The sequence below is a fragment of the Bombina bombina genome, chromosome 2 (genome assembly GCF_027579735.1).
Source record: "Bombina bombina isolate aBomBom1 chromosome 2, aBomBom1.pri, whole genome shotgun sequence".
NCBI classification, from domain to species: Eukaryota; Metazoa; Chordata; class Amphibia; order Anura; family Bombinatoridae; genus Bombina; species Bombina bombina.
The window spans coordinates 1,448,012,092-1,448,038,000 of record NC_069500.1 but is presented as its reverse complement, the minus strand read 5'-3'; the positions used below and the strand labels follow the sequence as shown (position 1 = coordinate 1,448,038,000).

The following is a 25,909-nucleotide window of genomic DNA, read 5'->3' as shown; positions in this document are numbered from 1 at the left end:
TCCGTTGCTTAAAGCCAATAGCTCCAGCCCTGAGCAAAATAGTACACACTGGTACCATTTAAAAATAATAAACACTTGATTGAAGAATCTAAACCAACACCTCACTTTACCTCTTCCTATCACTAACACAGGCAAAGAGAATGACTGGGGTGGGAGGGAAGGGAGGAGCTATATATACAGCTCTGCTGTGGTGCTCTTTGCCTCCTCCTGCTGACCAGGAGGCGATATCCCATAAGTAAAGATGAAATCCGTGGACTCGTCATATCTTGTAAAAGAAACAGGTATGCTAGATTGAAGGTCCAAGGGGCCGCCAGAGCAACTATCAGTTTCGCCTGGGGGTCCCTGGATCTTGACCCGTATCTCTGGAGTTTGGCATTCTGACGCGATGCCATGACATCTAATTCCGGCTGACCCCACTTGAGAATCAGGCTGGAAAGCACTTCCGAATGGAGTTCCCACTCCCCCGGAAGGTCTGCCTGCTCAGGGAATCCGCCTCCCAGTTGAGCACCCCTGGGATGTGGATCGCCGACAGACAGCAAGAATGGACTTCCGCTCATTGAATTATTTTGGTTACCTCTGTCATCACCCCTGATGATTGATGAAGGCCACTGATGAAATGTTGTCCGACTGGAACCTGATAAACCGTGCCGAGGCTAAATGAAGCCAGGCCAGAAGAGCATTGTAGATAGCTCTTAGTTCCAGAATGTTTATGGGTAAAGCAGACTCTGACTGAGTCCAAATTCCCTGAGCCTTTAGAGAGCCCCAGACTGCTCCCCACCCAAAAAGGCTGGCATCTGTTGTCACAATCACACAAGAAGGACTGCGAAATCATGTTCCCTGGGAAAGATGATCCAAAGACAACCACCATTGTAGAGAGTCCCTTGTCTCCTGCTCTAGAAGTCGTCGAGGGAACAAGTCCGAATAATCACCGTTCCATAGTCTCAGCAAGATAGACTGCAGAGCTCTGAAATGGAAGTGAGCAAACGGGATGATGTCCATTGTTGCCACCATCAGTCCGAATAAATCCATGCCCTGAGCCACTGAAGGTCGAAGGAGTGGACTGAAGGGCTAGACAAGTATCGATAAACTTTAATATCCTGACTTCTGTCAGAAAAATCTGCATAGACAGAGAGTCTATTATGGTTCCTAAGAAAGTTACCTTGGAATTAAGGAACTCCTTTCTAAATTCACCTTCCAACCGCGGGATCTTTAGGAAGGACAACACCAAGTCCGTGTGGAATCTAGCTAACTGAAAGGATGGCACCTGAACTAGAAAGTCGTCCAAATAAGGTGCCACTGCAATGCCCTTTGATCGAAGCACCGCCAACAGGGATCCCAGAACTTTTATGAAGAGCCTGGGAGCTGTGGCAAGACCGAAAGGAAGCGAAACAAACTGGAAGTGGTTGTCCAGAAAAACAAACAAACAATCTCAATGTAAAACATGTCAGTGCCTGTGTCCTAGCTGCCATAATGTCCCCTAATAACACTAGGGGAATCTGAGTCCAAGTTCAATGAGGTCTGATGAAAAATTAATAAAGTGCCTCAACTTTTTCTGAGATCCTCAATCCCCAGAAATAAAGTCAGCACTTACCTCATTTTCTGCCTGGCAGCAAGGCAGTTCTCAGGTTTAAGAGGTCCTCTCCCTCCCATGGACCTGGAAACAAACGAGAATCCTGAGTAAAAATCCTTCAGGTTTTCTTAGTCAGGGCAGCATCAGTATGGGAGGCACAGTGAAAATTATGTCCCACAAGTTCCTATTGCTCTAAAGTCACCAAAAGCTCTACTGAAGAGACTGATATGGACTACGGCTACACCCTAGAACAAAGCAGCACACTCTGGCACTACTTTAAAAATAATAAACTCTTGATTGAAGAATCTAATTTAACACCTCACTTTACCTCTTCCTATCACTAACGTAGGCAAAGAGAATAACTGGGGTGGGAGGGAAGGGAGGAGCTATTTATCAGCTCTGCTGTGGTGCTCTTTGCCTCCTCCTGCTGACCAGGAGGTGAATATCCCATTAGTAATTAAGATTATCCTTGGACTCATCGTGTCTTAAAAAAGAAAAAGTACAGAGCATGGAGATGAGTATAAATCTGCTAGCAGACAAATTTCTGGTGGTTAGAAGATTCAAAATGCAGTCTTCTTTTAGTCAGTCTCATTCCTACGCAAGCCTTCCTTGTGTGCACAAAGCACGTATAAAGTATGTATTTATATACGTATATGTACATTTGTGTCTGCATAACCATGTATGTATGTATTTATATGTACATCTGTGTGTGTGTATAACCATGTATGTATGTATTTATATGTACATCTGTGTGTGTGTATAACCATGTATGTATTTATATGTACATCTGTGTGTGTGTATAACCATGTATGTATGTATTTATATGTACATCTGTGTGTGTGTGTATAACCATGTATGTATGTATTTATATGTACATCTGTGTGTGTGTGTATAACCATGTATGTATGTATTTATATGTACATCTGTGTGTGTGTATAACCATGTATGTATGTATTTATATGTACATCTGTGTGTGTGTATAACCATGTATGTATGTATTTATATGTACATCTGTGTGTCTGTATAACCATGTATGTATTTATATGTACATCTGTGTGTGTGTATAACCATGTATGTATGTATTTATATGTACATCTGTGTGTGTGTATAACCATGTATGTATGTATTTATATGTACATCTGTGTGTGTGTGTGTATAACCATATATGTATGCATTTATATGTACATCTGTGTGTGTGTGTGTGTGTAACTATGTATGTATATATTTATATGTACATCTGTGTGTGAATGTGTGTATAACCATGTATGTATTAATATGTACATCTGTGTGTATGTGTATAACCATGTATGTATGTATTTATATGTACATGTATGTGTGTGTATAACCATGTATGTATTAATATGTACATCTGTGTGTATGTGTATAACCATGTATGTATGCATTTATATGTACATCTGTGTGTGTGTGTGTATAACCATGTATGTATTAATATGTACATCTGTGTGTGTGTGTGTGTGTAACTATGTATGTATATATTTATATGTACATCTGTGTGTGAATGTGTGTATAACCATGTATGTATGCATTTATATGTACATCTGTGTGTGTGTGTATAACCATGTATGTATGCATTTATATGTACATCTGTGTGTGTGTGTGTGTATAACCATGTATGTATGCATTTATATGTACATCTGTGTGTGTGTGTATAACCATGTATGTATGCATTTATATGTACATCTGTGTGTGTGTGTGTGTATAACCATGTATGTATGCATTTATATGTACATCTGTGTGTGTGTGTATAACCATGTATGTATGCATTTATATGTACATCTGTGTGTGTGTGTGTGTATAACCATGTATGTATTAATATGTACATCTGTGTGTATGTGTATAACCATGTATGTATGTATTAATATGTACATCTGTGTGTATGTGTATAACCATGTATGTATTTATATGTACATGTGTGTGTGTGTATAAGCATGTATGTATGTATGTATGTATGTATATGTACATATCTGTGTGTGTATAACCATGTATGTATGTATTTATATGTACATCTGTGTGTGTGTGCATAACCATGTATGTATGTATGTGTACATCTGTGTGTGTGTGTATAACCATGTATGTATTTATATGTACATCTGTGTGTGTGTGTATAACCATGTACGTATGTATTTATATGTACATCTGTGTGTGTGTGCATAACCATGTATGTATGTATTTATATGTACATCTGTGTGTGTGTGCATAACCATGTACGTATGTATTTATATGTACATCTGTGTGTGTGTGCATAACCATGTATGTATGTATTTATATGTACATCTGTGTGTGTGTGTATAACCATGTAGGTATGTATTTATGTGTACATCTGTGTGTGTGTGTATAACCATGTAGGTATGTATTTATATGTACATCTGTGTGTGTGTGCATAACCATGTATGTATGTATTTATGTGTACATGTGTGTGTGTATAACCATGTATGTATTTATATGTACATCTGTGTGTGTGTGTATAACCATGTATGTATGTATGAATATGTACATCTGTGTGTATGTGTATAACCATGTATGTATGTATGAATATGTACATCTGTGTGTGTGTGTATAACCATGTATGTATGTATTTATATGTACATCTGTGTGTGTGTATAACCATGTATGTATGTATTTATATGTACATCTGTGTGTGTGTGTATAACCATGTATGTATGTATTTATATGTACATCTGTGTGTGTGTGTGCATAACCATGTATGTGTTTATATGTACATCTGTGTGTGTGTATAACCATGTATGTATGTATTTATATGTACATCTGTGTGTGTGTGTGTGCATAACCATGTATGTATGTATTTATATGTACATCTGTGTGTATGTGTATAACCATGTATGTATGTATTTATATGTACATCTGTGTGTGTGTATAACCATGTATGTATGTATTTATATGTACATCTGTGTGTGTGTGTGTGCATAACCATGTATGTATGTATTTATATGTACATCTGTGTGTGTGTGCATAACCATGTATGTATGTATTTATATGTACATCTGTGTGTGTGTGCATAACCATGTATGTATGTATATGTACATCTGTGTGTGTGTATAAACATGTATTTATGTATTTATATGTATATCTGTGTGTGTGTGTGCATAACCATGTATGTATGTATTTATATGTACATCTGTGTGTGTGTGTGTATAACCATGTATGTATGTATTTATATGTACATCTGTGTGTGTGTGTATAACCATGTATGTATGTATTTATATGTACATCTGTGTGTGTGTGTGCATAACCATGTATGTATGTATTTATATGTACATCTGTGTGTGTGTGCATAACCATGTACGTATGTATTTATATGTACATCTGTGTGTGTGTGTATAACCATGTATGTATGTATTTATATGTACATCTGTGTGTGTGTGTGCATAACCATGTATGTATGTATTTATATGTACATCTGTGTGTGTGTATAACCATGTATGTATGTATTTATATGTACATCTGTGTGTGTGTGCATAACCATGTACGTATGTATTTATATGTACATCTGTGTGTGTGCATAACCATGTATGTATGTATTTATATGTACATCTGTGTGTGTGCATAACCATGTACGTATGTATTTATATGTACATCTGTGTGTGTGCATAACCATGTATTTATGTATTTATATGTATATCTGTGTGTGTGTGTGTGCATAACCATGTACGTATGTATTTATATGTACATCTGTGTGTGTGTGTGTGTATAACCATGTATGTATGTATTTATATGTACATCTGTGTGTGTGTGTGCATAACCATGTATGTATGTATTTATATGTACATCTGTGTGTGTGTGTGCATAACCATGTATGTATGTATTTATATGTACATCTGTGTGTGTGTGCATAACCATGTACGTATGTATTTATATGTACATCTGTGTGTGTGTGTATAACCATGTATGTATGTATTTATATGTACATCTGTGTGTGTGTGTGCATAACCATGTATGTATGTATTTATATGTACATCTGTGTGTATGTGTATAACCATGTATGTATGTATTTATATGTACATCTGTGTGTGTGTATAACCATGTATGTATGTATTTATATGTACATCTGTGTGTGTGTGTGCATAACCATGTATGTATGTATTTATATGTACATCTGTGTGTGTGTGCATAACCATGTATGTATGTATATGTACATCTGTGTGTGTGTATAAACATGTATTTATGTATTTATATGTATATCTGTGTGTGTGTGTGCATAACCATGTACGTATGTATGTATATGTACATCTGTGTGTGTGTATAAACATGTATTTATATGTATATCTGTGTGTGTGTGCATAACCATGTACGTATGTATTTATATGTACATCTGTGTGTGTGTGTATGTGTGTATAACCATGTATGTATCTATGCATTTATATGTACATATGTGTGTGTGTATAACCGTGTATGTATGTATTTATATGTACATCTGTGTGTGTGTGCATAACCATGTATGTATGTATTTATGTGTACATCTGTGTGTGTGTGTATAACCATGTATGTATGTAATAATATGTACATCTGTGTGTATGTGTATAACCGTGTATGTATGTAATAATATGTACATCTGTGTGTATGTGTATAACCATGTATGTATGTATTTATATGTACATTTGTATGTGTGTGTGTATAACCATGTACGTATGTATTTATATGTACATCTGTGTGTGTGTGTATAACCATGTATGTATGTATTAATATGTACATCTGTGTGTGTATAACCATGTATGTATGTAATTATATGTACATCTGTGTGTGTGTGTGTATAACCATGTATGTATGTATTTATATGTACATCTGTGTGTGTGTGTGTATAACCATGTATGTATGTATTTATATGTACATCTGTGTGTGTGTGTGTATAACCATGTATGTATGTATATGTGCATCTGTGTGTGTATAACCATGTATGTATGTATTTATATGTGCATCTGTGTGTGTGTGTGTGTGTGTGTGTGTATATAACCATGTATGTATCTATGCATTTATATGTACATGTGTGTGTATGTGTATAACCATGTATGTATGTATTTATATGTACATCTGTGTGTGTGTGTATAACCATGTATGTATGTATTAATATGTACATCTGTGTGTGTGTGTATAACCATGTATGTATGTATTTATATGTACATCTGTGTGTGTGTGTGTATAACCATGTATGTATGTATTTATATGTACATCTGTGTGTGTGTGTATAACCATGTATGTATGTATTTATATGTACATCTGTGTGTGTGTGTGTATAACCATGTACGTATGTATTTATATGTACATCTGTGTGTGTGTGTGTATAACCATGTACGTATGTATTTATATGTACATCTGTGTGTGTGTGTATAACCATGTATGTATGTATTTATATGTACATCTGTGTGTGTGTGCATAACCATGTATGTATGTATTTATATGTACATCTGTGTGTGTGTGCATAACCATGTATGTATGTATTTATATGTACATCTGTGTGTGTGTGCATAACCATGTATGTATGTATTTATATGTACATCTGTGTGTGTGTGTATAACCATGTATGTATGTATTTATATGTACAACTGTGTGTGTGTGTGTATAACCATGTACGTATGTATTTATATGTACATCTGTGTGTGTGTGCATAACCATGTACGTATGTATTTATATGTACATCTGTGTGTGTGTGCATAACCATGTACGTATGTATTTATATGTACATATGTGTGTGTGTGTGTATAACCATGTACGTATGTATTTATATGTACATCTGTGTGTGTGCATAACCATGTACGTATGTATTTATATGTACATCTGTGTGTATGTGTATAACCATGTACGTATTTATATGTACATCTGTGTGTGTGTGTATAACCATGTACGTATTTATATGTACATCTGTGTGTGTGTGTATAACCATGTATGTATGTATTTATGTGTACATCTGTGTGTGTGTGTATAACGATGTATGTATGTAATAATATGTACATCTGTGTATATGTGTATAACCATGTATGTATGTATTTATATGTACATTCGTATGTGTGTGTGTATAACCATGTACGTATGTATTTATATGTACATCTGTGTGTGTGTGTATAACCGTGTATGTATGTAATAATATGTACATCTGTGTGTATGTGTATAACCGTGTATGTATGTAATAATATGTACATCTGTGTGTATGTGTATAACCATGTATGTATGTATTTATATGTACATCTGTGTGTGTGTGTGTATAACCATGTACGTATGTATTTATATGTACATCTGTGTGTATAACCATGTATGTATGTATTAATATGTACATCTGTGTGTGTATAACCATGTATGTATGTATTTATATGTACATCTGTGTGTGTGTGTGTATAACCATGTATGTATGTATTTATATGTACATCTGTGTGTGTGTGTATAACCATGTATGTATGTATATGTACATCTGTGTGTGTGTGTATAACCATGTATGTATGTATTTATATGTGCATCTGTGTGTGTGTGCATAACCATGTACGTATGTATTTATATGTACATCTGTGTGTGTGTGTGTGTGTATATAACCATGTATGTATCTATGCATTTATATGTACATGTGTGTGTGTGTGTATAACCATGTATGTATTTATATGTACATCTGTGTGTGTGTGCGCATAACCATGTACGTATGTATTTATATGTACATCTGTGTGTGTGTGCATAACCATGTACGTATGTATTTATATGTACATCTGTGTGTGTGTGCATAACCATGTACGTATGTATTTATATGTACATCTGTGTGTGTGTGCATAACCATGTACGTATGTATTTATATGTACATCTGTGTGTGTGTGCATAACCATGTATGTATGTATTTATATGTACATCTGTGTGTGTGTGCATAACCATGTACGTATGTATTTATATGTACATCTGTGTGTGTGTGCATAACCATGTACGTATGTATTTATATGTACATCTGTGTGTGTGTGCATAACCATGTACGTATGTATTTATATGTACATCTGTGTGTGTATAACCATGTATGTATGTATTTATATGTACATCTGTGTGTGTGTGTGTATAACCATGTATGTATGTATTTATATGTACATCTGTGTGTGTGTATATAACCATGTATGTATCTATGCATTTATATGTACATGTGTGTGTGTGTGTGTATAACCATGTATGTATTTATATGTACATCTGTGTGTGTGTGCATAACCATGTACGTATGTATTTATATGTACATCTGTGTGTGTGTGCATAACCATGTACGTATGTATTTATATGTACATCTGTGTGTGTGTGTATAACCATGTATGTATGTATTAATATGTACATCTGTGTGTGTATAACCATGTATGTATGTATTTATATGTACATCTGTGTGTGTGTGTATAACCATGTATGTATGTATATGTACATCTGTGTGTGTGTATAACCATGTATGTATTTATATGTATATCTGTGTGTGTGTGTGTGCATAACCATGTATGTATTTATATGTACATCTGTGTGTGTGTGTATAACCATGTATGTATGTATTTATATGTACATCTGTGTGTGTGTGTGCATAACCATGTATGTGTTTATATGTACATCTGTGTGTGTGTATAACCATGTATGTATGTATTTATATGTACATCTGTGTGTGTGTGTATAACCATGTATGTATTTATATGTACATCTGTGTGTGTGTGTATAACCATGTATGTATGTATTTATGTGTACATCTGTGTGTGTGTATAACCATGTATGTATTTATATGTACATCTGTGTGTGTGTGTGTGTGTGTATATAACCATGTATGTATCTATGCATTTATATGTACATGTGTGTGTGTGTGTGTATAACCATGTATGTATTTATATGTACATCTGTGTGTGTGTGCATAACCATGTACGTATGTATTTATATGTACATCTGTGTGTGTGTGCATAACCATGTACGTATGTATTTATATGTACATCTGTGTGTGTGTGCATAACCATGTACGTATGTATTTATATGTACATCTGTGTGTGTGTGCATAACCATGTACGTATGTATTTATATGTACATCTGTGTGTGTGTGTATAACCATGTACGTATGTATGTATATGTACATCTGTGTGTGTGTGTATAACCATGTATGTATGTATTAATATGTACATCTGTGTGTGTATAACCATGTATGTATGTATTTATATGTACATCTGTGTGTGTGTGTGTGTATAACCATGTACGTATGTATTTATATGTACATCTGTGTGTGTGTGTGTGTATAACCATGTATGTATGTATTTATATGTACATCTGTGTGTGTGTGTATAACCATGTATGTATGTATTTATATGTGCATCTGTGTGTGTGTACGTATGTATTTATATGTACATCTGTGTGTGTGTGTGTGTGTGTGTATATATATAACCATGTATGTATCTATGCATTTATATGTACATGTGTGTGTGTGTGTGTGTGTGTATAACCATGTATGTATTTATATGTACATCTGTGTGTGTGTGCATAACCATGTACGTATGTATTTATATGTACATCTGTGTGTGTGTGCATAACCATGTACGTATGTATTTATATGTACATCTGTGTGTGTGTGTATAACCATGTATGTATTTATATGTACATCTGTGTGTGTGTGCATAACCATGTACGTATGTATTTATATGTACATCTGTGTGTGTGTGCATAACCATGTACGTATGTATTTATATGTACATCTGTGTGTGTGTGCATAACCATGTACGTATGTATTTATATGTACATATGTGTGTGTGTATAACCATGTATGTATGTATTAATATGTACATCTGTGTGTATGTGTATAACCATGTATGTATGTATTTATATGTACATGTGTGTGTGTGTGTGTATAACCATGTATGTATTTATATGTACATCTGTGTGTGTGTGTATAACCATGTACGTATGTATTTATATGTACATCTGTGTGTGTGTGTATAACCATGTATGTATTTATATGTACATCTGTGTGTGTGTATATAACCATGTATGTATTTATATGTACAACTGTGTGTGTGTGTATAACCATGTATGTATTTATATGTACATCTGTGTGTGTGCATAACCATGTACGTATGTATTTATATGTACATCTGTGTGTGTGTGTATAACCATGTACGTATGTATTTATATGTACATCTGTGTGTGTGTGTATAACCATGTATCGATGCATTTATATGTACATCTGTGTGTGTGTGTATAACAGTGTATGTATGTATTTATATGTACATCTGTGTGTGTGTGTGCATAACCATGTACGTATGTATTTATATGTACATCTGTGTGTGTGTGTATAACCATGTATGTATCTATGTATTTATATGTACATCTGTGTGTGTGTGTATAACCATGTACGTATGTATTTATATGTACATCTGTGTGTGTGTGCATAACCATGTACGTATGTATTTATATGTACATCTGTGTGTGTGTGCATAACCATGTACGTATGTATTTATATGTACATCTGTGTGTGTGTGCATAACCATGTATGTATGTATTTATATGTACATCTGTGTGTGTGTGCATAACCATGTATGTATGTATTTATATGTACATCTGTGTGTGTGTGCATAACCATGTATGTATGTATTTATATGTACATCTGTGTGTGTGTGCATAACCATGTATGTATGTATTTATATGTACATCTGTGTGTGTGTGCATAACCATGTATGTATGTATTTATATGTACATCTGTGTGTGTGTGCATAACCATGTATGTATGTATTTATATGTACATCTGTGTGTGTGTGCATAACCATGTATGTATGTATTTATATGTACATCTGTGTGTGTGTGCATAACCATGTATGTATGTATTTATATGTACATCTGTGTGTGTGTGCATAACCATGTATGTATGTATTTATATGTACATCTGTGTGTGTGTGCATAACCATGTATGTATGTATTTATATGTACATCTGTGTGTGTGTGCATAACCATGTATGTATGTATTTATATGTACATCTGTGTGTGTGTGCATAACCATGTACGTATGTATTTATATGTACATCTGTGTGTGTGTGCATAACCATGTATGTATGTATTTATATGTACATCTGTGTGTGTGTGCATAACCATGTATGTATGTATTTATATGTACATCTGTGTGTGTGTGCATAACCATGTATGTATGTATTTATATGTACATCTGTGTGTGTGTGCATAACCATGTATGTATGTATTTATATGTACATCTGTGTGTGTGTGTATAACCATGTATGTATGTATTTATATGTACATCTGTGTGTGTGTGCATAACCATGTATGTATGTATTTATATGTACATCTGTGTGTGTGTATATAACCATGTATGTATGTATTTATATGTACATCTGTGTGTGTGTGCATAACCATGTATGTATGTATTTATATGTACATCTGTGTGTGTGTGCATAACCATGTATGTATTTATATGTACATCTGTGTGTGTGTGCATAACCATGTATGTATGTATTTATGTGTACATCTGTGTGTGTGTGTATAACCATGTATGTATGTATTTATGTGTACATCTGTGTGTGTGTATAACCATGTATGTATGTAATAATATGTACATCTGTGTGTATGTGTATAACCGTGTATGTATGTAATAATATGTACATCTGTGTGTATGTGTATAACCATGTATGTATGTATTTATATGTACATCTGTGTGTGTGTGTATAACCATGTATGTATGTATATGTACATCTGTGTGTGTGTGTATAACCATGTATGTATGTATTAATATGTACATCTGTGTGTGTATAACCATGTATGTATGTATTTATATGTACATCTGTGTGTGTGTGTATAACCATGTATGTATGTATATGTACATCTGTGTGTGTGTGTATAACCATGTATGTATGTATTAATATGTACATCTGTGTGTGTATAACCATGTATGTATGTATTTATATGTACATCTGTGTGTGTGTATAACCATGTATGTATGTATTTATGTGTACATCTGTGTGTGTGTGTATAACCATGTATGTATGTATTTATATGTACATCTGTGTGTGTGTGCATAACCATGTATGTATGTATTTATGTGTACATCTGTGTGTGTGTGTATAACCATGTATGTATGTATTTATATGTACATCTGTGTGTGTGTGCATAACCATGTATGTATGTATGTAATAATATGTACATCTGTGTGTATGTGTATAACCATGTATGTATGTATATGTACATCTGTGTGTATGTGTATAACCATGTATGTATGTATATGTACATCTGTGTGTGTGTGTATAACCGTGTATGTATGTATTTATATGTACATCTGTGTGTGTGTGTGTATAACCGTGTATGTATGTAATAATATGTACATCTGTGTGTGTGTGTATAACCATGTATGTATGTATTTATATGTACATCTGTGTGTGTGTGCATAACCATGTACGTATGTATTTATATGTACATCTGTGTGTGTGTGTGTGTGTGTATATAACCATGTATGTATCTATGCATTTATATGTACGTGTGTGTGTGTGTATAACCATGTATGTATTTATATGTACATCTGTGTGTGTGTGCATAACCATGTACGTATGTATTTATATGTACATCTGTGTGTGTGTGTATAACCATGTATGTATTTATATGTACATCTGTGTGTGTGTGTATAACCATGTACGTATGTATTTATATGTACATCTGTGTGTGTGTGCATAACCATGTACGTATGTATTTATATGTACATCTGTGTGTGTGTGTATAACCGTGTATGTATGTATTTATATGTACATCTGTGTGTGTGTGTATAACCATGTACGTATGTATTTATATGTACATCTGTGTGTGTGTGCATAACCATGTACGTATGTATTTATATGTACATCTGTGTGTGTGTGTATAACCATGTATGTATTTATATGTACATCTGTGTGTGTGTGTATAACCATGTACGTATGTATTTATATGTACATCTGTGTGTGTGTGCATAACCATGTACGTATGTATTTATATGTACATCTGTGTGTGTGTGCATAACCATGTACGTATGTATTTATATGTACATATGTGTGTGTGTATAACCATGTACGTATGTATTAATATGTACATCTGTGTGTGTGTGTATAACCATGTACGTATGTATTTATATGTACATCTGTGTGTGTGTGTATAACCATGTACGTATGTATTTATATGTACATCTGTGTGTATGTGTATAACCATGTATGTATGTATTTATATGTACATCTGTGTGTGTATAACGATGTATGTATGTATTTATATACGTATATGTACATCTGTGTGTATGTGTATAACCATGTATGTATTTATATGTACATGTGTGTGTGTGTATAACCATGTATGTATTTATATGTACATGTGTGTGTGTGTATAACCATGTATGTATTTATAAGTACATCTGTGTGTGTGTGTATAACCATGTACGTATGTATTTATATGTACATCTGTGTGTGTGTGTATAACCATGTATGTATTTATAAGTACATCTGTGTGTGTGTGTATAACCATGTACGTATGTATTTATATGTACATCTGTGTGTGTGTGTATAACCATGTATGTATGTATTTATATGTACATGTGTGTGTGTATAACCATGTACGTATGTATTTATATGTACATCTGTGTGTGTGTGTGTGTATAACCATGTATGTATGTATTTATATGTACATCTGTGTGTGTGTATAACCATGTATGTATGTATTTATATGTACATCTGTGTGTGTGTGTATAACCATGTACGTATGTATTTATATGTACATGTGTGTGTGTATAACCATGTATGTATTTATATGTACATCTGTGTGTGTGTGTATAACCATGTATGTATTTATATGTACATCTGTGTGTGTGTGTATAACCATGTACGTATGTATTTATATGTACATCTGTGTGTGTGTGTATAACCATGTATGTATGTATTTATATGTACATGTGTGTGTGTATAACCATGTATGTATTTATATGTACATCTGTGTGTGTGTGTATAACCATGTATGTATTTATATGTACATCTGTGTGTATGTGTATAACCATGTATGTATGTATTTATGTGTACATCTGTGTGTGTGTATAACCATGTATGTATGTAATAATATGTACATCTGTGTGTATGTGTATAACCGTGTATTTATGTAATAATATGTACATCTGTGTGTATGTGTATAACCATGTATGTATGTATTTATATGTACATTTGTATGTGTGTGTATAACCATGTACGTATGTATTTATATGTACATCTGTGTGTGTGTATAACCATGTATGTATGTATATGTACATCTGTGTGTGTGTGTATAACCATGTATGTATGTATTAATATGTACATCTGTGTGTGTATATAACCATGTATGTATGTATTAATATGTACATCTGTGTGTGTATAACCATGTATGTATGTATTTATATGTACATCTGTGTGTGTGTGTATAACCATGTATGTATGTATTTATATGTACATCTGTGTGTATGTGTATAACCATGTATGTATGTATTTATATGTACATCTGTGTGTGTGTGTATAACCATGTATGTATGTATTTATATGTACATCTGTGTGTGTGTGTGCATAACCATGTATGTATGTATTTATATGTACATCTGTGTGTGTGTATAACCATGTATGTATGTATATGTACATCTGTGTGTGTGTGTGCATAACCATGTATGTATGTATTTATATGTACATCTGTGTGTGTGTGTATAACCATGTATGTATGTATATGTACATCTGTGTGTGTGTGTGCATAACCATGTATGTATGTATTTATATGTACATCTGTGTGTGTGTGTGCATAACCATGTACGTATGTATTTATATGTACATCTGTGTGTGTGTATAACCATGTATGTATCTATGCATTTATATGTACATCTGTGTGTGTGTGTATAACCATGTATGTATTTATATGTACATCTGTGTGTGTCTGCATAACCATGTACGTATGTATTTATATGTACATCTGTGTGTGTGTGTATAACCATGTATGTATTAATATGTACATCTGTGTGTGTGTGTATAACCATGTACGTATGTATTTATATGTACATCTGTGTGTGTGTGTATAACCATGTACGTATGTATTTATATGTACATCTGTGTGTATGTGTATAACCATGTATGTATGTATTTATATGTACATCTGTGTGTGTATAACCATGTATGTATGTATTTATATACGTATATGTACATCTGTGTGTATGTGTATAACCATGTATGTATGTATTTATATGTACATGTGTGTGTGTGTATAACCATGTATGTATTTATATGTACATCTGTGTGTGTGTGTATAACCATGTACGCATGTATTTATATGTACATCTGTGTGTGTGTGTATAACCATGTATGTATTTATATGTACATCTGTGTGTGTGTGTGCATAACCATGTACGTATGTATTTATATGTACATCTGTGTGTGTGTGTATAACCATGTATGTATTTATATGTACATCTGTGTGTGTGTGTGTGTATAATCATGTATGTATTTATATGTACATCTGTGTGTGTGTGTGTGTGTGTGTGTGTATATAACCATGTATGTATCTATGCATTTATATGTACATGTGTGTGTGTGTGTGTATAACCATGTATGTATTTATATGTACATCTGTGTGTGTGTGTGCATAACCATGTACGTATGTATTTATATGTACATCTGTGTGTGTGTGTATAACCATGTATGTATTTATATGTACATCTGTGTGTGTGTGTGTATAACCATGTATGTATTTATATGTACATCTGTGTGTGTGTGTGCATAACCATGTACGTATGTATTTATATGTACATCTGTGTGTGTGTGTATAACCATGTATGTATTTATATGTACATCTGTGTGTGTGTGTGTATAATCATGTATGTATTTATATGTACATCTGTGTGTGTGTGTGTATAACCATGTATGTATTTATATGTACATCTGTGTGTGTGTGCATAACCATGTACGTATGTATTTATATGTACATCTGTGTGTATAACCATGTATGTATGTATTTATATGTGCATCTGTGTGTATAACCATGTATGTATGTATTTATATGTGCATCTGTGTGTGTGTATAACCATGTATGTATGTATTTATATGTACATCTGTGTGTGTGTGCATAACCATGTACGTATGTATTTATATGTACATCTGTGTGTGTGTGTGTGTGTGTGTATAACCATGTATGTATCTATGCATTTATATGTACATGTGTGTGTGTATAACCATGTATGTATGTATTTATATGTACATCTGTGTGTGTGTGCATAACCATGTACGTATGTATTTATATGTACATCTGTGTGTGTGTGCATAACCATGTACGTATGTATTTATATGTACATCTGTGTGTGTGTGTATAACCATGTATGTATGTATATGTACATCTGTGTGTGTATAACAATGTATGTATGTATTTATATGTACATCTGTGTGTGTGTATAACCATGTATGTATGTATTTATATGTACATCTGTGTGTGTATAACCATATATGTATGCATTTATATGTACATCTGTGTGTGTGTGTATAACCATGTATGTATGTATATGTACATCTGTGTGTGTGTGTATAACCATGTATGTATGTATTTATATGTGCATCTGTGTGTGTGTGTGTATAACCATGTACGTATGTATTTATATGTACATCTGTGTGTGTGTGCATAACCATGTACGTATGTATTTATATGTACATCTGTGTGTGTGTGCATAACCATGTATGTATGTATTTATATGTACATCTGTGTGTGTGTGCATAACCATGTACGTATGTATTTATATGTACATCTGTGTGTGTGTGTATAACCATGTATGTATGTATTTATATGTACATCTGTGTGTGTGTGCATAACCATGTATGTATGTATTTATATGTACATCTGTGTGTGTGTGCATAACCATTTATGTATGTATTTATATGTACATCTGTGTGTGTGTGTATAACCATGTATGTATTTATATGTACATCTGTGTGTGTATAACGATGTATGTATGTATTTATATGTACATCTGTGTGTGTGTGCATAACCATGTATGTATGTATTTATATGTACATCTGTGTGTGTGTGTATAACCATGTATGTATTTATATGTACATCTGTGTGTGTGTGTATAACCATGTATGTATGTATTTATATGTACATCTGTGTGTGTATAACGATGTATGTATGTAATTATATGTACATCTGTGTGTGTGTGCATAACCATGTATGTATGTATTTATATGTACATCTGTGTGTGTGTGCATAACCATGTACGTATGTATTTATATGTACATCTGTGTGTGTGTGTGTGTATAACCATGTATGTATGTATTTATATATTTTTACGTACATCTGTGTGTTTGTGTGCGTAAACATGTACATATGTATTCACATATTTATATACACACATCTGTGGTTGTAGATACAGTATCTATGCACCTGTTTGTGTATGTGTCTTGGCAGGTATCTAGTATTTTTGTAAATCTACATGAGCATATAAACATAGCACCGTTTATGTATCTCTGCATGAACTTAGGAGTGTACGCTCACTTACAAATATGAATTTAAGACACTAACGGTAACAATATGTTTACCCTGGAAGTCTGTGTTGCTTCTGGGTGTTCTGATGACGGATTCATCCCTCTTGAAGTCCCTTCTTCCCTTATAAAGGGGACCCGGCCTTCTAACAGATTTGTGATTGTTGCATCTACACAGCCTGTGCTGGCTGGAGAAAGAAAAGAGATGGAATGAATATGTGTAATGGGGTGTAGCAAAGGGACAGTGTGTGACTAGGTATGAGCAAGAAGTGGGAATACTCAATCAGCAGACTGCACACTGATAAAGGCAAGGAGGCGCAGGCGGGAGACGAAAGGCAAGGAGGAGCAGGCGGGAGACGAAAGGCAAGGAGGAGCAGGCGGGAGACGAAAGGCAAGGAGGAGCAGGCGGGAGACGAAAGGCAAGGAGGAGCAGGCGGGAGACGAAAGGCAAGGATGCGCAGGCGGGAGACGAAATGCAAGGAGGCGCAGGCGGGAGACGAAAGGCAAGGAGGCGCAGGCGGGAGACGAAAGGCAAGGAGGCGCAGGCGGGAGACGAAAGGCAAGGAGGCGCAGGCGGGTGACGAAAGGCAAGGAGGCGCAGGCTGGTGACGAAAGGCAAGGAGGCGCAGGTTGGTGACGAAAGGCAAGGAGGCGCAGGTTGGTGACGAAAGGCAAGGAGGCGCAGGCTGGTGACGAAAGGCAAGGAGGCGCAGGCAGGTGACGAAAGGCAAGAAGGCGCAGGCGGGAGATGAAAGGCAACGCGGCACAGGCGGGGGACGGAAGGCAAGGAGGCGCAGGCGGGGGATGGAAGGCAAGGAGGCGCAGGCGAGGGACGGAAGGCAAGGAGGCGCATTCGAGGGACGGAAGGCAAGGAGGCGCAGGAGCGAGAGGGAAGGCAAGGAGGCGCAGGCGGCAGAGGAGAGGCAAGGAGGCAGAGAAAAGGCAAGGAGGGGCAGGCGGCAGAGGAAAGGCAAGGAGGGGCAGGAGGGAGAGAAAATGCAAGGAGGGGCAGGAGGGAGAGAAAATGCAAGGAGGGGCAGGAGGGAGAGAAAAGGCAAGGAGGGGCAGGAGGGAGAGAAAAGGCAAGGAGGGGCAGGAGGGAGAGAAAAGGCAAGGAGGGGCAGGAGGGAGAGAAAAGGCAAGGAGGGGCAGGCAGCAGATGGAAGGAAAGGAGGAGCAGGCAGCAGATGGAAGGAAAGAGGAGCAGGCAGCAGATGGAAGGAAAGAGGAGCAGGCAGCAGATGGAAGGAAAGAGGAGCAGGCAGGAGATGGAAGAAAAGAGGAGCAGGCAGGAGAAAGAAGGGAAGGAGGAGAAGGCAGAAGACGGAAGGCGGCAGAGGAAAGGCAAGGAGGGGCAGGAGGGAGAGAAAATGCAAGGAGGGGCAGGCGGCAGAGGAAAGGCAAGGAGGGGCAGGAGGGAGAGAAAAGGCAAGGAGGGGCAGGAGGGAGAGAAAAGGCAAGGAGGGGCAGGAGGGAGAGAAAAGGCAAGGAGGGGCAGGAGGGAGAGAAAAGGCAAGGAGGGGCAGGAGGGAGAGAAAAGGCAAGGAGGGGCAGGCAGCAGATGGAAGGAAAGGAGGAGCAGGCAGCAGATGGAAGGAAAGAGGAGCAGGCAGCAGATGGAAGGAAAGGTGGAGCAGGCAGCAGATGGAAGGAAAGAAGAGCAGGCAGCAGATGGAAGGAAAGAGGAGCAGGCAGCAGATGGAAGAAAAGAGGAGCAGGCAGGAGAAAGAAGGGAAGGAGGAGAAGGCAGAAGACGGAAGGAAAGGAGGAGCAGGCAGCAGATGGAAAGAAAGGAGGAGCAGGCAGCAGATGGAAGGAAAGGATGAGCAGGCAGGAGAAAGAAGGGAAGGAGGAGAAGGCAGAAGACGGAAGGAAAGGAGGAGCAGGCAGCAGATGGAAAGAAAGGAGGAGCAGGCAGCAGATGGAAGGAAAGAAGAGCAGGCAGCAGATGGAAAGAAAGGAGGAGCAGGCAGCAGATAGAAGGAAAGGAGGAGCAGGCAGCAGATGGAAGGAAAGGAGGAGCAGGCAGCAGATGGAAGGAAAGGAGGAGCAGGAGAAAGAAGGGAAGGAGGAGCAGGCAGGAGATGGAAAGAAAGGAGGAGCAGGCAGCAGATGGAAGGAAAGGAGGAGCAGGCAGCAGATGGAAGGAAAGGAGGAGCAGGCAGCAGATGGAAGGAAAGGAGGAGCAGGCATGAGACAAAACGGAGGGAGGTGCAGGAAGGAGATAGCAGCACACAGGAGATGAGAGATATTCAGGTGCTAGCACCAACTCACCAAGGTCTCTGTAGATGACTGACAGTGGCACATGCGGCAGAACTTCCTTAACACGCTCAGCCATGTGGCGTTCTGAGGGGGAAATGTAAGGAGCCTGGGGGGCTGTAGTTGCTGGCTCTGTGCTTCTTCTTTTTAAATATTCAGCTCTATCTGCAGCTGTGTGATTGGTACAGGCGATTCCTAGGGAGCGGGCTACCAGCTGAGAAAGGAAAGGGCACCCATTAAGACAATGCAAAGGGTGATAACAGAACTTTTGGGTGTGGTGCTGAGGGAGGAAAGCACGTTGAGGGGAGATGCACAAGAGGAGTTTAGTTGGGATTGCTTGAGCTGAGATGTAGGGGAGTAGCTGAGGGGGAAGTGAGGTGAGAAGTAGGAGAGGAGCTGAGAAGAAATTGTGTGAGGCGAGATGTAGGGGAGGGGCTGAGGTAGAAAGCAAGTGAGGTGAGAAGTAGGGGAGGAGCTGAGGGGAAGCGCGTGAGGTGAGATGTAGTGGAGGAGCTGAGGGGAAGTGCATGAGGTGAGATGTAGTGGAGGAGCTGAGGGGAAGCGCATGAGGTGAGATGTAGGTGAATCGCGTGAGGTGAGATGTAGGGGAGGATCTGAGGGGAAGGGCGTGAGGTGAGAAGTAGGGGAGGAGCTGAGGGGAAGAGCGTGAGGTGAGATGTAGGTGAGGGGCTGAGGGGAAGCGCGTGAGGTGAGATGCAGGGGAAGCATGTGAGGTGAGATGTAGGGGAAGCATGTGAGGTGAGATGTAGGGGAAGCATGTGAGGTGAGATGTAGGGGAGGAGCTGAGGGGAAGCACGTGAGGTGAGAAGTAGGGGAGGAGCTGAGGGGAAGCGCGTGAGGTGAGATGTAGGGGAGGGGCTGAGGGGAAGCGCGTGAGGTGAGATGTAGGGGAAGCACGTGAGGTGAGATGTAGGGGAGGAGCTATGGGGAAGGGCGTGAGGTGAGAAGTAGGGGAGGAGCTGAGGGGAAGAGCGTGAGGTGAGCTGTAGGTGAGGGGCTGAGGGGAAGGGCGTGAGGTGAGAAGTAGGGGAGGAGCTGAGGGGAAGAGCGTGAGGTGAGATGTAGGTGAAGCATGTGAGGTGAGATGTAGGGGAGGAGCTGAGGGGAAGCGCGTGAGGTGAGATGTAGGGGAAGCGCATGAGGTGAGATGTAGGGGAGGAGCTGAGGGGAAGCACGTGAGGTGAGATGTAGGGGATGGACTGAGGGGAAGCGCATGAGGTGAGATGTAGGGGAGGGGCTGAGGGGAAGCACGTGAGGTGAGAAGTAGGGGAAGCGCGTGAGGTGAGATGTAGGGGAAGCATGTGAGGTGAGATGTAGGGGAGGAGCTGAGGGGAAGCGCGTGAGGTGAGAAGTAGGGGAGGAGCTGAGGGGAAGCGCGTGAGGTGAGATGTAGGGGAAGGGCTGAGGGGAAGCGCGTGAGGTGAGATGTAGGTGAATCGCGTGAGGTGAGATGTAGGGGAGGATCTGAGGGGAAGGGCGTGAGGTGAGAAGTAGGGGAGGAGCTGAGGGGAAGAGCGTGAGGTGAGATGTAGGTGAGGGGCTGAGGGGAAGCGTGTGAGGTGAGATGTAGGGGAAGCATGTGAGGTGAGATGTAGGGGAGGAGCTGAGGGGAAGCGCGTGAGGTGAGAAGTAGGGGAGGAGCTGAGGGGAAGCGCGTGAGGAGAGATGTAGGGGAAGGGCTGAGGGGAAGCGCGTGAGGTGAGATGTAGGGGAAGCACGTGAGGTGAGATGTAGGGGAGGAGCTATGGGGAAGCGCGTGAGGTGAGACGTAGGGGAGGAGCTATGGGGAAGCGCGTGAGGTGAGACGTAGGGGAGGAGCTGAGGAGAAGCGCGTGAGGTGAGATGTAGGGGAGGAGCTGAGGGGAAGCGCGTAAGGTGAGATGTAGGGGAGGGGCTGAGGGGAAGCGCGTGAGGTGAGATGTAGGGGAGGAGCTGAGGGGAAGCGCGTGAGGTGAGATGTAGGGGAAGCGCATGAGGTGAGATGTAGGGGAGGAGCTGAGGGGAAGCACGTGAGGTGAGATGTAGGGGATGGACTGAGGGGAAGCGCATGAGGTGAGATGTAGGGGAGGGGCTGAGGGGAAGCACGTGAGGTGAGAAGTAGGGGAAGCGCGTGAGGTGAGATGTAGGGGATGGACTGAGGGGAAGCGCATGAGGTGAGATGTAGGGGAGGGGCTGAGGGGAAGCACGTGAGGTGAGAAGTAGGGGAAGCGCGTGAGGTGAGATGTAGGGGAGGAGCTGAGGGGAAGCGCGTGAGGTGAGATGAAGGGGAGGAGCTGAGGGGAAGCGCGTGAGGTGAGATGTAGGGGAGGAGCTGAGGGGAAGCGCGTGAGGTGAGAAGTAGGGGAGGAGCTGAGGGGAAGCGCGTGAGGTGAGATGTAGGGGAAGGGCTGAGGGGAAGCGCGTGAGGTGAGATGTAGGGGAAGGGCTGAGGGGAAGCGCGTGAGGTGAGATGTAGGGGAAGCACGTGAGGTGAGATGTAGGGGAGGAGCTATGGGGAAGCGTGTGAGGTGAGATGTAGGGGAGGGGCTGAGGGGAAGCGCATGAGGTGAGATGTAGGGGAGGGGCTGAGAAGAAAGTCCGTGAGGTGAGATGTAGGGGAATCGCGTGAGGTGAGACGTAGGGGAGGAGCTGAGGAGAAGCGCGTGAGGTGAGAAGTAGGGGAGGAGCTGAGGGGAAGCGCGTAAGGTGAGATGTAGGGGAGGGGCTGAGGGGAAGCTCGTGATGTGAGATGTAGGGGAAGCGCGTGAGGTGAGATGTAGGGGAGGAGCTGAGGGGAAGCGCGTGAGGTGAGATGTAGGGGAAGCGCATGAGGTGAGATGTAGGGGAGGAGCTGAGGGGAAGCACGTGAGGTGAGATGTAGGGGATGGACTGAGGGGAAGCGCATGAGGTGAGATGTAGGGGAGGGGCTGAGGGGAAGCACGTGAGGTGAGAAGTAGGGGAAGCGCGTGAGGTGAGATGTAGGGGATGGACTGAGGGGAAGCGCATGAGGTGAGATGTAGGGGAGGGGCTGAGGGGAAGCACGTGAGGTGAGAAGTAGGGGAAGCGCGTGAGGTGAGATGTAGGGGAGGAGCTGAGGGGAAGCACGTGAGGTGAGATGTAGGGGAAGCGCGTGAGGTGAGATGAAGGGGAGGAGCTGAGGGGAAGCGCGTGAGGTGAGATGTAGGGGAGGAGCTGAGGGGAAGCGCATGAGGTGAGAAGTAGGGGAGGAGCTGAGGGGAAGCGCGTGAGGTGAGAAGTAGGGGAGGAGCTGAGGGGAAGCGCGTGAGGTGAGATGTAGGGGAGGGACTGAGGGGAAGCGCATGAGGTGAGATGTAGGAGGGGCTGAGGGGAAGCACGTGAGGTGAGAAGTAGGGAAGGAGCTGAGGGGAAGCGCATGAGGTGAGATGTAGGGGAGGAGCTGAGAAGGAATTGCACGAGGTGAGATGTAGGGGAAACGTGTGAGGTGAGATGTAGGGGAGGGGCTGAGGGGAAGCGCGTGAGGTGAGAAGTAGGGGAGGAGCTGAGAAGGAATTGTGTGAAGTGAGAAGTAGTGGAGGAGCTGAGGGGAAGCGCATGAGGTGAGATGTAGTAGAGGAGCTGAGAAGGAATTGCGTGAGGTGAGATGTAGGGGAGGGGCTGAGGGGAAGCCCCTTAGGTGAGATGTAGGGGAGGGGCTGAGGGGAAGCCCCTTAGGTGAGATGTAGGGGAGGGGCTGAGGGGAAGCCCCTTAAAGGGACACTGTACCCAAAAAATTTCTTTCATGATTCAGATTTAGCATGAAATTTTAAGCAACTTTATAATTTACTCCTATTATCAAATTTTCTTCATTCTCTTGGTATCTTTATTTGAAATGCAAGAATGTAAGTTCAGATGCCGGCCCATTTTTGGTGAACAACCTGGGTTGTCCTTGCTGATTGGTGGATAAATTCATCCACCAATAAAAAAGTGCTGTCCAGAGTATTGAAACCAAAAAAAAGCTTAGATGCCTTCTTTTTCAAATAATGATAGCAAGAGAACGAAGAAAAATTGATAATAGGAGTAAATTAGAAAGTTGCTTAAAATTGCATGCTCTTTCTGAATTACAAAAGAAAATAAATGGGTACAGTGTCCCTTTAAGTGAGATATAGGGGAAGCGCATGAGGTGAGATGTAGGGGAGGGGCTGAGGGGAAGCCCCTTAGGTGAGATGTAGGGGAGGGGCTGAGGGGAAGCCCCTTAAGTGAGATATAGGGAAAGCGCGTGAGGTGAGATGTAGGTGAGGAGCTGAGGGGAAGCACGTGAGGTGAGATTAGGGGAGGAGCTGAGGGGAAGCGTGTGAGGTGAGATGTAGGGGAGGAGCTGAGGGGAAGCGTGTGAGGTGAGATGTAGGGGAGGAGCTGAGGGGAAGCGTGTGAGGTGAGATGTAGGGGAGGAGCTGACGGGAATCGCGTGAGGTGAGATGTAGGGGAGGAGCTGAAGGGAATCGCGTGAGGTGAGATGTAGGGGAGGAGCTGAAGGGAATCGCGTGAGGTGAGATGTAGGGGAGGGGCTGAGGGGAAGCACATTAGGTGAGATGTAGGGGAGGAGCTGAGGGGAAGCGCGTGAGGTGAGATGTAGGGGAGGAGCTGAGGGGAAGCGTGTGAGGTGAGATGTAGGGGAGGAGCTGAGGGGAAGCGTGTGAGGTGAGATGTAGGGGAGGAGCTGAGGGGAATCGCGTGAGGTGAGATGTAGGGGAGGAGCTGAAGGGAATCGCGTGAGGTGAGATGTAGGGGAGGGGCTGAGGGGAAGCACATTAGGTGAGATGTAGGGGAGGAGCTGAGGGGAAGCACGTGAGGTGAGATGTAGGGGAGGAGCTGAGGGGAAGAGCTGAGGCAGAAAGCATGTGAGGTGAGATGTAGGGGAGGGGCTGAGGTAGAAAGCATGTGAGGTGAGTGTTAGGGGAGGGGCTGAGGGGAAGCACGTGAGGTGAGATGTAGGGGAGGAGCGTGAGGTGAGATGTAGGGGAGGGGCTGAGGGGAAGCACGTGAGGTGAGATGTAGGGGAGGAGCTGAGAAGGAATTGCGTGAGGTTAGATGTAGGGGAGGAGCTAAGGGGAAGCGTGTGAGGTGCGATGTAGGGGAGGAGCTGAGGGGAAGCTTGTGAGGTGAGATGTAGGGGAGGGGCTGAGGGGAAGCCCCTTAGGTGAGATATAGGGGAGGAGCGGAGGGGAAGCGCGTGAGGTGAGATGTAGGGGAGGGGCTGAGCGGAAGCACGTGAGGTGAGATGTAGGGGAGGAACTAGGGGAAGCCCCTTAGGTGAGATATAGGGGAGAAGCTGAGGGGAAGCACGTGAGGCGAGATGTAGTAGAGGAGCTGAGAAGGAATTGCGTGAGGTGAGATGTAGGGGAGGAGCTGAGGGGAAGCGCGTGATGTTAAATGTAGGGGAGGAGCTGAAGGGAAGCGCGTGATGTTAAATGTAGGGGAGGAGCTGAGGGGAAGCGAGTGAGGTGAGGCGTAGGGGAGGGGCTGAGGGGAAGAACGTGAGGTGAGATGTAGGGGAGGAGCTGAGGGGAAGCGCGTGAGGTGAGATGTAGGGGAGGGGCTGAGGGGAAGCGCGTGAGGTGAGATGTAGGGGAGGAGC

At 40.8% G+C, this 25,909-nt stretch overlaps 1 protein-coding gene across 1 annotated transcript in view; it reads right to left on the bottom strand.

The window, feature by feature from the left end:
• Positions 1-25,909, bottom strand: part of AUP1 (AUP1 lipid droplet regulating VLDL assembly factor) — a 239,391-nt gene that overhangs the window by 78,972 nt on the left and 134,510 nt on the right. The window contains exons 8-9 of the mRNA XM_053704416.1: positions 20,329-20,527; positions 18,112-18,242 (exon numbers count right to left, since the gene is read on the bottom strand). Coding sequence (XP_053560391.1) covers positions 18,112-18,242; positions 20,329-20,527 — 330 coding nt within the window. The remainder of the gene's footprint in view (positions 1-18,111; positions 18,243-20,328; positions 20,528-25,909) is intronic.